Source organism: Vidua macroura, chromosome 2 (assembly GCF_024509145.1).
Source record: "Vidua macroura isolate BioBank_ID:100142 chromosome 2, ASM2450914v1, whole genome shotgun sequence".
Taxonomy (NCBI): domain Eukaryota; kingdom Metazoa; phylum Chordata; class Aves; order Passeriformes; family Viduidae; genus Vidua; species Vidua macroura.
In genome coordinates this window covers 13,255,760-13,266,777 of record NC_071572.1, presented here as the reverse complement: position 1 = coordinate 13,266,777, position 11,018 = coordinate 13,255,760, and the positions used below count along the sequence as shown (strand labels likewise).

At 43.8% G+C, this 11,018-nt stretch overlaps 1 protein-coding gene across 1 annotated transcript in view; it reads left to right on the top strand.

The window, feature by feature from the left end:
• Nucleotides 1-6,306: 6,306 nt before the first annotated feature.
• Nucleotides 6,307-11,018, top strand: part of POLA1 (DNA polymerase alpha 1, catalytic subunit) — a 185,085-nt gene continuing 180,373 nt past the window's right edge. Inside the window, 6 exon segments of the mRNA XM_053971586.1 lie at nt 6,307-6,450; nt 7,837-7,961; nt 8,916-9,012; nt 9,496-9,576; nt 10,343-10,458; nt 10,709-10,771. Of these exon segments, the coding sequence (XP_053827561.1) occupies nt 6,420-6,450; nt 7,837-7,961; nt 8,916-9,012; nt 9,496-9,576; nt 10,343-10,458; nt 10,709-10,771 (513 nt within the window). The 5' untranslated portion in view covers nt 6,307-6,419.

Here is an 11,018-nt window from a genome sequence, read left to right as displayed (position 1 = left end):
TAAATGGCACTTGAGTGATGGTTAGGGGTTCACATTAATATTTTGGGTACCAAAAACTTAATAACTGGAGGGTTTCATAATCTGGGTAAAGACACACACTTTGTTTAAAGCAATACACCTACTTTATGCACTGTAAAATGGCTATCTGGAAGCTAGTATAGCTTTTACTAGTTATTATCTGAATGCCTCTTCCTGTAACAGCTTCTTCCATTTGTCCTGAACTAAGGTAGACCAAGTACCAAACCTAACTGGAAAGACCTTTTCTCTCAGGTTGACATTTACTTTCCTGCTAGTGTCCACAGGAAGAATCAAAAGCTGGACTTGAAAGGAATTAAAAATTTGTGACTTGCTAGTGTTGGGAAGCAAGATCAGATGCCACTGGAACAGCAACCCACAAGGAGACACTACCACTAGGCCTGACCTAACTTGTGTTTCTACCTTGCCTGCGGTGATGAGGCAGGTCCAAAATCTTGTATGATGATCTTGGCTGGGCGTGACAACTCATCCTGCCTGGGTCTGTAGGATGTAGTCCTGGGTGTCAAGTCCCTGACCCTCACCAGCCCTATCATGTCATTGTCTCCTTGTCCTCATGGAGCAGCTGCCCCTTGCTACACCCTGACAGCTAGATCAGGCCTTCCTAAGTCCTGAGTTGAGCACAGTGGGGCCTGGCCCATGGCTGTATGGGATCTTCTGCAATTCCTCCTGTCCCATCAGCTTGACTGGCTTTGGTGTCCTCATTTACTGGCCCCCTGTCCAGCCCCAGTTCCTCAGTAAACCTACTCTCAGAGCCCATCTGGCAGCCCCCTGGGTCTGGCCACCCTCTAGTTCCATCTGCTGTAGCCCCTTTCCAGGCCATTGTCCCTGCCCTGGTTGAGTGTCCATAAAGTTATCCACTGACAACCTGCACCAGCTGAATCCCTCTCCCCATTCTGAGCTATCAGGTGTGAGGACACACCTTGTTTGTGGGGAATGGGAGTTGCTGTCAAGGCTGTGAGGGCACTGATAGTCCTAACCAAACCTCACTCGGCTCCCCTGCCCTCTGCTCATGGGCTCTGAGTTCTGGCCTGTGCTGTTGGTCCTTGCTGGAGCTGAGCTGCAGGAGTGTTGGTCTCCATCCAGCTCAGCCACAGCTGCACCCCTGGCTCCCTAGCCTGACCTGGAACCTGCCTTGTTTAATGGACTTGTTTGGTGAGTCCCCAGTGGAAGTGTTCAAGACCAGACTGAACTGGGCTTTGAGCAATCTGGTCCAGTGGAAGGTGTCCCTGCCTGTGACACAAGGGTTGGAACTAGATCACCTTTAAGGTTCCTTCAAACCCAGATCATTCTACAACTTGCCTAGTGATCACTGGGTTGCATCTGACCCAGGCTACCATCACTGGACCTGACCCTGAATTGTGTTTCTTGTTTGTTTTGAGACCAGTCTCATCGCCATGGACTTGTCCCGGCTGATCCTGACTCCCATCTCCAGGCTGCCCTGCTCACAGTCCTCAGGCTGGGGGAAAAGGCCCCAGCTTCCTGCCAGGCTCCCCTACTGCAGGGAGCACTTGGCCCTTGCTGCCTCCCCACAGTGTGAGCACAGCCTTCCCCAGCACCACTCCAGCACCAGAGCTGTCAGGATTGCCACAAGGATTTGCAGCATCTCACGATGCTGTCCTCCTTTCTGCCAAAGGGATCCGAAATAGTGAATGCTGAGAGTATTCACCCATGGAAGCACATTTGATCTTCAGCCAGGGCTTGAAATGTAACAGCCTCTCTGCAATAATGTTCTGCTTATACATTAATTGTTCATTTCTGTGCAATTGTAAAGAGAGAGTGCTGAAAGTAGTTAAAACAGAGACTTTCATGCTGTGGCAATAACTATGCTCTTGAATACCATTGGCACCAGACTTAATTCTTAGACATTATAATTATGTGAGGGCTCATTTTCTGTGAGTTTGCTCTCACTTGTCTTCCCTATTTAATGTACATTATAATATTTTGTACTTTTCTTCTAGGCTTGAATAGGAACATTGTATTAGGCAAGCAGGTGATGAGATTCTGTTCTCTGTTCCAGTTAGCATAATTTCACCAATTCTGGTCCAGTTACTAGGACTTCCTGTAATTTAACTGCAATCAGAATTGAATTGTGTTTGTTTAAGAAAGAAAAAAAGTATCTCTGAATGTTTGCTCCATGGACGTTTTCTGTTGTAATGGAGAATAGTGTGAGTTCTTTTTTCTATTTCATGTTTTTATTTCAGAGCCTTAATATCCTAACAACAACTTTATTCTCTTCATCCTGTTGTTAGCAAGTAACTCAGATAGGAAATTAGAAAATTTTAATTTATAAAACTAGTTTTAATAATTTCTTTAGGAGTTTAGTACCCCAAACAGTTAAATAATTCTTGTTGAAATGTCACATGCATAGCACAGTTTAGTAAGCAGCTGAAGAAGTGGTCAGAGCTGGATGAAATTAGAAAGAAAAACTTTAATATAATTTAGTGATAATGTGCATTAATTCAGAGCAATGTAAAGATTAAAAGTAAGATAATGAAATATTCCATGTTTGTAGGAAACATACACATAGAACATATACACTCACATCTTGAGTAGCATGCACACACACACAATTCTCCACAAAGATAGTCTGTACTTAACAGCAATGTAATAATGTTTCAGCATTTTGAGGTAGACATAGTACAGCTGAATTTGCTATTTTGCTGTCATTCATTATTTACTGGCATTGTCTTTATACCACCACTCATTTTTTTCCTATCATCGAAAGCATTACCTACCATAATGTGTAACGTCTGAATCTGAGAGTTTTAACTTTTTGTCCTACTGTTTTTGCAGCAGATCAAGTATGCTCTAATCATTAAAAGGAAGAAAACAAAATAATCCTCAATACAATAATTATTTTGTCCATTTAACTTAGTATTGATACTATACTCCACTTGTAAATTCCTATGCTAATGTAAACTACTGTTTATATTATCTTGGAATGCTTGCAATGAGTTTACAGTATTTACTATTAATAACTTACATATTTAAATTACAGCTCTGAGAAAACAAAATAAAAATACATCTTTGTCACCTTTTGTTGAAATCTTGGAGTTTCCTGACCTTCTTCTTCTGTACTGTGTTTTTTGCTGCCTACCATCTTCGTTACTATGCTTGTCTTGCACTTTTCTCTGCAGCTATCACACTTGCCTCGAGGGAATCTTGTTGGCTCTGGACCACCAAAATTACCACTTCTTGTTCTTAAAAGACAATTGAGCAAAGGTCATGCCAAGTTGTTCTTGTATGGTTGTCCAAAGGGAGGTTAAAGATGAGCTCAAAGCAATCTGCTGTGATAAAGCCTTTAAGTCCCAGATCTTGCTGGGTTATTTTTCCTTCCCAAAGCAAAGCCCATCCCTTGCTCCCCCCACCTTTTATTTTTTTCTCCCTGCAGCATTTAAATATGCTTGTTATGCTGTGCTGTGGGAAACAGATGCATTCTTGTTATGGCCAGAGATGAATGTGAGGATTGAACGAGCATCCATGAAAAAGTCTTTTGTTTGATCTGCGCTGTCCCACAGCGGAGCTATGGCAACAACTTCCGTTTGGGAAATTAACTGTATCACTGTGTACCGGCTCAAATCAGGGTATCACCTGAATGACAAACATGCCACTGTTCACATGACAGCTGACAAAGAGTATTGTTTCATTTTAATCAAAAGCATTCAAATCCAGCCAATTCAAAAATCCAAAGCATGTGAAGGCTAAGTATATGTGAAATGCACTGGTATTCTATTTTTGTTCAAACTGAAGAATTTAGAGATGTTATTTTATTAATGTTTATGTATTTTTACTCAAGTTTGTAGCTTAAAACTTGAGTAACTTCTGATTTTGAACTCCACATCACTCTTGGTGATTGTGCACATGTTTAAAAAAAGAAGCAAATAGTGCCACACTCCTGTGAAGAAGAGGCTGTGTGTAGGTGTTGTTGGTTTAACCTGGCAGGCAGCAAAACAACACACAGCCACTCACTCTCCCACACACCTCCTGAGTGGGATGTGGGAGAGAACTGGGGGAAAAAACCCAAAGTAAAGTATTGGGGTTGAGATGAAAACAGTTTAATAGGAGAAAAAAGGAAGAGAAAAGAAGAACAACAATAATTAGAATATACAGAGGAAGTGATGCACAGTGCTCACCACTCACTGACTGATCTCAGACAGTTTTGAGCAGTGGTCTCTGGCCAGTTTCCCCCCAGTTTATATACTGAGCACAACATCTTATGGTATGGAATATCAGCTGGGGTCAGCTGTCCTGGCTGTGCCTCCTCCCAGCTCCTTGTGCCCTGCAGCCTCCTTGCTGGCAGGGAGGAGTTAGAAGCTGAAAAGCCCTTGACTTAGTGTAAACACTGCCCAGCAACAACCAAAACATCGGTGTGTTATCAGCATTATTATTTCCAGAATCCAAAACACAGCCCTGCACCAGTTATGAGGAAGAAAATGAACTCGATTGTGGTGGAAACCAGGACAGCAGATCAGAGATGCATTCTTCCTGTGGCTGTCAGTGTTTCCAAGGATGCATGTTTGCTACAGCTAAGCTGGCCTATTAACAAAGTACAGCTGAGAGGGGTCTCTCTTTCCCTGGCAATGGGCACTCTGGCTGTCATCCAGCCTCTTTCAGCACCACGGAGCTGCCACAGGTGCTGGGGTCATTCTTCTGCTTCCACCTAAGATAGGTCCAGCACTGGGATAATGTTGTACTAGCACCTGGGTATGTAAGTTTGGAGGATCGGGAGGCTTTTTATTTCTCTTACCAATGCAAAGGAGTCCTGGTGGAGAAGGAAGGAAAGTAATTTTCATTTTCAGAACCATATAAATTCTCTCCTCCAGACAGTTGAAAACAATCAGTATATTCAGACTAAATAATATTAGCTCACATTTCTGCAACAGCAGAAAGAGCCCTAAGGAGAGAGCCCTGTGGTGCCACCTGCCTTTGCAAGAAGCTGGAGTCGGTGCCTGCATATTTTCATGACCAGTAAATGCTTTTCCACAAAATTCTACAAATGATGGTGGTAGGTTTTCTGAGTAATGACTGGCCAGCAATGATGTTTTTGGACAAAATATCGAGGTTAATCTGTGGTGAAACAGTATGAACCCCATCAGTTTCCCTGGGTTTCTGAATGTACACACAGTCAGACCTGAACCCTTTTAGAAGAGAGAACTTGTAACGCTTCAGTTGTCTTAATTGAAGCTTTTAAAACCTTTACCCATCTTTGTTTGAAACTGAAATATATAATTTTCTGGACACAGTCCTTGCTCCTCAGCTGAAGGCTGTTGTGTAAGTACTCTTGACACATTTGATGAAGCAAATGTGTAGCATCAAAAGGAAGAGAACATACCCCACCTTCCCACCCTGACCAAGTCAGAGGTATGCAAGGACAAAGGTCTGGTGGGTCTTTTCTCAGAGCCTTCCACACATTTGGCCCCTTGAGATATCAGAAATCCAGTCTTAATCTTTTTTTTTTCTTTCATTTGTAGTGAAGAAAATAAAAAGGGGTTTGGAAAATAGGAGGGCATCCAGTATTATATATATATATATATATATATATATATATATATATATATATATACTGTATGTGCTAATAACTATATAAAATACATTTAAATATACACACACATATATATGTATAAAAATGTATTTTGTCACTAAGCTGACCAGCCACTATCTGCCTCTGTAAGACTCTTTAGAGTCATTTACTGAAGAAGTTCCTGGAAGTTGTGAGAGAGCATTACACCTAAATATGCAAAAGTAAGACCATGGCTCCTACATATATATTGTCATGATCAATATTCGACGTTCAGGGGTTATAGGTCGATGGAAACCGTGTGGGAAATCCTTGTTTCTCCTGCTGAGAACGTTGTTGCAGGTGATCCTTCACCCTCATCCTCCAGCTTTTATCCAACTGGCACGAACCACCGCCTTCTCCCAGCTCAGGAAATTTATTTTATACGTGACATTTAGTCGTGATGTATTTATGACAAGGCATTTAAACATGGCTTTGCCCCAACTGCGGCACCGGACCCGTACGGGCTACAGGCCCCTGCAGCGGAAGGAGCCCTGCTCAGATCCTTCAGACGCAACTCGCGGGATACCGCGGGCCCTGGCGCCAAAGGAACGCCTGCACAGCTGCGGCCGCAGCAGCGGGCCCATGCCCGGGCCGCTGCCCGGCGGCGCAGGCCTCTCGCAGGAAGCGGCTCCGCCCGGCGCCGAGCGGCGCTCCCGCCGCGGGCCCCGCGGGGGCGGGACGCGGCCGGGCCCTTCCCGCGGGCCGCGCTCCCTCCGCGCCCGGGGCGGCCCCGCCCCCGCGCCCGCTGATTGGCTGCGGCCCCGGCGGCGGCGCGCGGGGCTCCCGTCTCGCGCCACTTTCGGGAGCCTTTGGCGCGAGCGCCATGGCCGAGAGCGGCGCTCGGGGCCGGGACGGTGAGACCCGGGGGCGGCCGGGGGCCCCTGTCCTTGTCCTCCTGCCTGTCCCCGTCCCTCGCAGGCGCCAGCGTTTCGCTGTCAGGCGGGGGGCGACCGGGCAGCGGCGCTGGCGGCGGCGAGGGCGCGCGCACGGGGCGCGGGAGCGCGCGTGCGCGGCGGGCGGTCGGTCCGGCGGTCGTGGTGGGGGCGGACAGTGCCGCGCGCGGGTCCCGCGTCCCTCTGGGCGGCGGGACTCTCTCCGGGCGGGCGCAGAACGGGGGGCTCCGCCCGGGGACGGGCTCGGGCCGCACGGCCCCGCGCCGGCGGTGGAGCCTCGCAGGCTGGGGCGGCTCTCCCCGGTCGCGTCTCCGGTGGGAGCACTCTCAGCCCAGGGGGCAGCGGCGGGCGCGGGTGGTCCCGGCTGGGGCTGGAAACGCGCTTGTCCCGGAGGAGCGCATTGCCTGAGGCGCTGGCGTGCAGTACAGGCGGAGGATTGACAGAAGATAAACCTGGCCGAAGCGGCCCGCCTTTGCATGGGGCAGCAGGCAGTGCAAATGCCCCTTTTACCCCAGCCCTCAGCAATACAAATCCGGCCTTCTCTCAGCCACGCTGCCGGGGTGCAGCTCTATTCGCAAGTTGATGTCCTGCTGCCACCAGGAGGGGACTGCCCTGCTCCTCTGGCCACCTGGCCAGCCGTGGGTCTCCTCTGCCTGCACGGCGTATGCAGCTCCTGACACTGAGCCCGCAGCCCTGTCCCTGGGCTGCTTGTTGGCTTTTAGAAGTTGGATGGAGTCCGTTTGTTCCCTCTGGTCAGATAGTTGTTCCTTCCCCAAATTAAGAGAAAGAAAAAAGGTCTGAAGAAGTAGAAAGCATCTTGCTGGGGAGAGCATTTGGAAGGGAAGGAAGTGGAAGAGGAAATGAGCTGTCAGCTGTCAACAGATTTCTAGTTTGTGTCGATCTGGTCATACTCAAACGTTGTGGAAACCGCCTAAAAACATCACTGCTTTGTAGCAGTGTAGGCCTTCTCTAAGTCTGGTATTCCTGAGTTGTCATGGAGACATGCAAAATAAAAGGAGCTGGAAATTCCCAAGGAGGTGTAGAGGGGGTGGATCTCTTACAGGGAAAGGCTGATGAGATTTGAGAGGTGCTTCGGAAATCTAGGTGGTAGCTTCACGCTGAATGTGGGCTGGCATGAGAGGGCTGTTTGAGCTCCCTGTCAGGCCATGCCCTCAGTGTCATTCCAGAATTGGTTTAGGAAGAGCCATCTGTGTCTGTGCTTTTAGCCAGGGAGGTTTTGGTTTTAAGCATAACTGCAGTCATCTATTAATGCATTACTGAACACTTAAGTACCAAAGCTAACAGCTCATTGTTAAACTAATTTCTCTTGTTTTTAATTAATTACAGCTATGAGTGAGTCTGGAAGTTTTGCAGCATCACGTTCTAGACGTGAGAGGAAGAATAGAAGAGGCCAGCAAGAAGCACTTGAACGTCTGAAAAAAGCCAAAGCTGGGGAAAAATTAAAATATGAGGTGAAAATTCCTCATCTTTTCTTCTGAAAAGAAACTTAATCACCATTTATAGATATATAAGAGTTAGAGGAAACAAAATAAACCTTTCAGATCAGCTTTTATGTTTTTACTAGTGTATGTTTTTCTGAGTGTAGCTGTAGTTTTCTGCTTTCTAATGTAATTTATTTGTTTCTTTCTGTTTTCACACCTAACCCAGTTTTGTTAACTGCAAGTGAAATATGCCTGCCATTGCTTGAGAACTATGCTACAGGGAAGGACCAATTTTTAAAATTGCATAATTAATGTTATGATAGGCAGTACTTTTTTAAAAATCTCAAATTATATTAAACTTCAATTTCAGAGCTTTACATGACTGAAATCCATTAATATTGATATGCTGTGTTTCCACAAAGAGACCACAATTTAAGTGGTGGAACTGAAATCTGGCAGTGTAACATTGATACTGTAACATTGTCCAATGGTGGTGCCAACAGGAAGTGACTTCCTCATTGAGGTGAATAAATGTAAAGAAACCAGAAGTCCGTAGATCATTAACATGCAAATTTTCTCTGAGTGCTCTGCTTGGGTACATCAAATCCCTTTCCTTTTCACTGAGCTCAGATTGGTGTTTGATAGTAGAGCCAAGGCCAGAAGTCTCCAGTGCTAGGCTTTTTATTTTTAAAAAAAAATTTTGGTAATGAAATGAGCAATAAAACAAGTATTTTTAAAATTAAATCTCTGCCAGTGCTTTGGTAGATTTTGAGTTTCAGTATACTGTAATAATTTTAAAAATTGGTAACTTGTCTTTTATCACTGCCAAAAAAGAAACTTAATGAATAACTGTGTTTATGAGTTGTGAACAGTGTAGCAGTGTAGGAACCCTATGTGCATTTTTGGGAACTTTTATATTCTGACTGATGATCTACAGTATTGATGGTATGGAAACTGTTAATCCTCAGTATACCTTAACTGTAGGTTGAGGAGTTCACGGGTATTTATGATGAAATAGATGAGGATGAATACTCCAAGATGGTCAGAGACCGTCAGGATGATGACTGGATTGTTGATGATGGTAAGTTAAGATTAATTTGGAGAGTTATTTTGGTTCTAGTGTTATAATTCAATTAGGCTTCATAATGCTCATGCTTTGAGGCAAGTTACTGTTAGTACAGTCTTAAAATTTGTTTTAGGAGACAAGAGAAAGGCATTCTTTTAATAGAAATTAATCTTGGATTGTTCTCATAGTAGTCTGTTAGGATGATAATGAAGATATTTTTCCATGAAGACCTGATGTTGAAATTTTATTTCCAGTTACTAGTGTTACAGTTTTACAAAAAGAAAAGTACTGTTATGGATCATTTCTAATTAAACATGTAAGAATATATTTAGTCTAATAGAAGATATAGAAGATACAGCTGAGAGTGCTGTAGTGTTTAATATTTGCTTTTGTAACTTTTGCTCTATATTAAAGGGGGGGAAATGTTTTAATATGTAAAAAATTCAGGAATATCAGAAGACAGAATTTAAACTGCAATTTTTAATTAATTTTCTACAGATGGGATAGGTTATGTAGAAGATGGAAGGGAAATCTTTGATGAAGATCTGGATGATGATGCTCTTATTTCCAATAAGAAAGGTAACTTGCATGTGACCACTGAAGACTATCTCCCGGGGTCTTTTAAAAGGTACCCAAAATGGGCAACTTCCTGTCATCAGTAAATGTGGTAAATGGCCAAATGACAGATTACTTGAAGCTCTGTCATTCAGTCCTGTGGATTTTATTCAGCCCCAGTGATGCAGAGGATGGAGGCTCACAAATTGAGATCACATCACTGTTAACTGCTTCAGCACCACTGGGGCACTGCTGCTCAGTGTTCTGTGGAATGGGGATTCACTTCTAGAAAAAATGCATCTGCGAAGTCTTGGTTTTCAAAGCCAGCGCCTAAAATAGGTGTGGTTTTTCTTGACCACTAAAATACTTGTATAATTGTAAGAATCTAGGATTATATGGTTTTCCCAATTTTTTAATGGAATCTAGTGGCAAACTGAGAAACTGAGTCTGATGTTGAGAATCCAAGCCTAGTGTCAAACTCCTGGACACTATTTTTTTTTTTTCCCCTGGAAATGCTTCCATGTGAAGTATCTTTGTCCTTTTTCTGGAGCATGCAAAAGGCGTCTCTGACGTGACTAGGAAAGACAGTGTGATGAGAAGGTTTTTCATTTTTTGTGTGTGCATGACAGCTGCTACAAAGCTGAAAGATGACTAGGCTTCATTTCAGCCAGAAGTGTAAAGGTAGAAGAAGCAGACTACCTTGGCTGTCTGTCGCTGCTAATAACTGGACCTGTAAACACTGAATTTTTCTTATGTAAAATTCACAATTTTTAATTTTTTGTTTCGGTAGGAAGAGGTGGCAAAACATCTACAATTGATAAAAGGAACGTGAAGAAATCTGTAGTGTCAAAGCCAAACACAATTAAATCTATGTTTATGGCCAGTGCTGGGAAGAAAAACACAGATGTAAGTTTTTACATTTTTGAATTTAAGTATTTCTGACTTGTTCACAGTTTTAGTAGGAGTGGAGTAAGCCAAAGGCTCATTTTAATTTCTTGTGTCAAGCAAGACAAACTTCTATTATGATCCCTTGTGTCTGGAGCATTTCTGAAAATACCGTATATGTTTTGTGGAAATCCTTTAGTCATTTACTGCTGTTCTCCTGATTGGGTTTGCCCATATAACTGAGAACTCTTTGTCTAATCTTACCTTATAGAAAACTGTGGATCTGTCCAAGGATGATTTACTTGGGGATATTCTTCAAGATATTAGTGCTGAAGTAAGTATGTTAATAAAATCTGTTGGAAACAACCTTAATCCATTAATTTGTCATGGAACATACCAAGAAAATACAGGTTTTTTGTGAAACTAGACAATCTAAGACGGATTTTATCCATAGCACATCTCATTGATATGTTCCACATATGTGTGCTGTCTGCCTGTTGTCTCCACCATGCAGATGTTGCATGACTGCATTGCTTGATAATGCAATACCTCTATCCCCTGATTACAGATGGTTTATATCA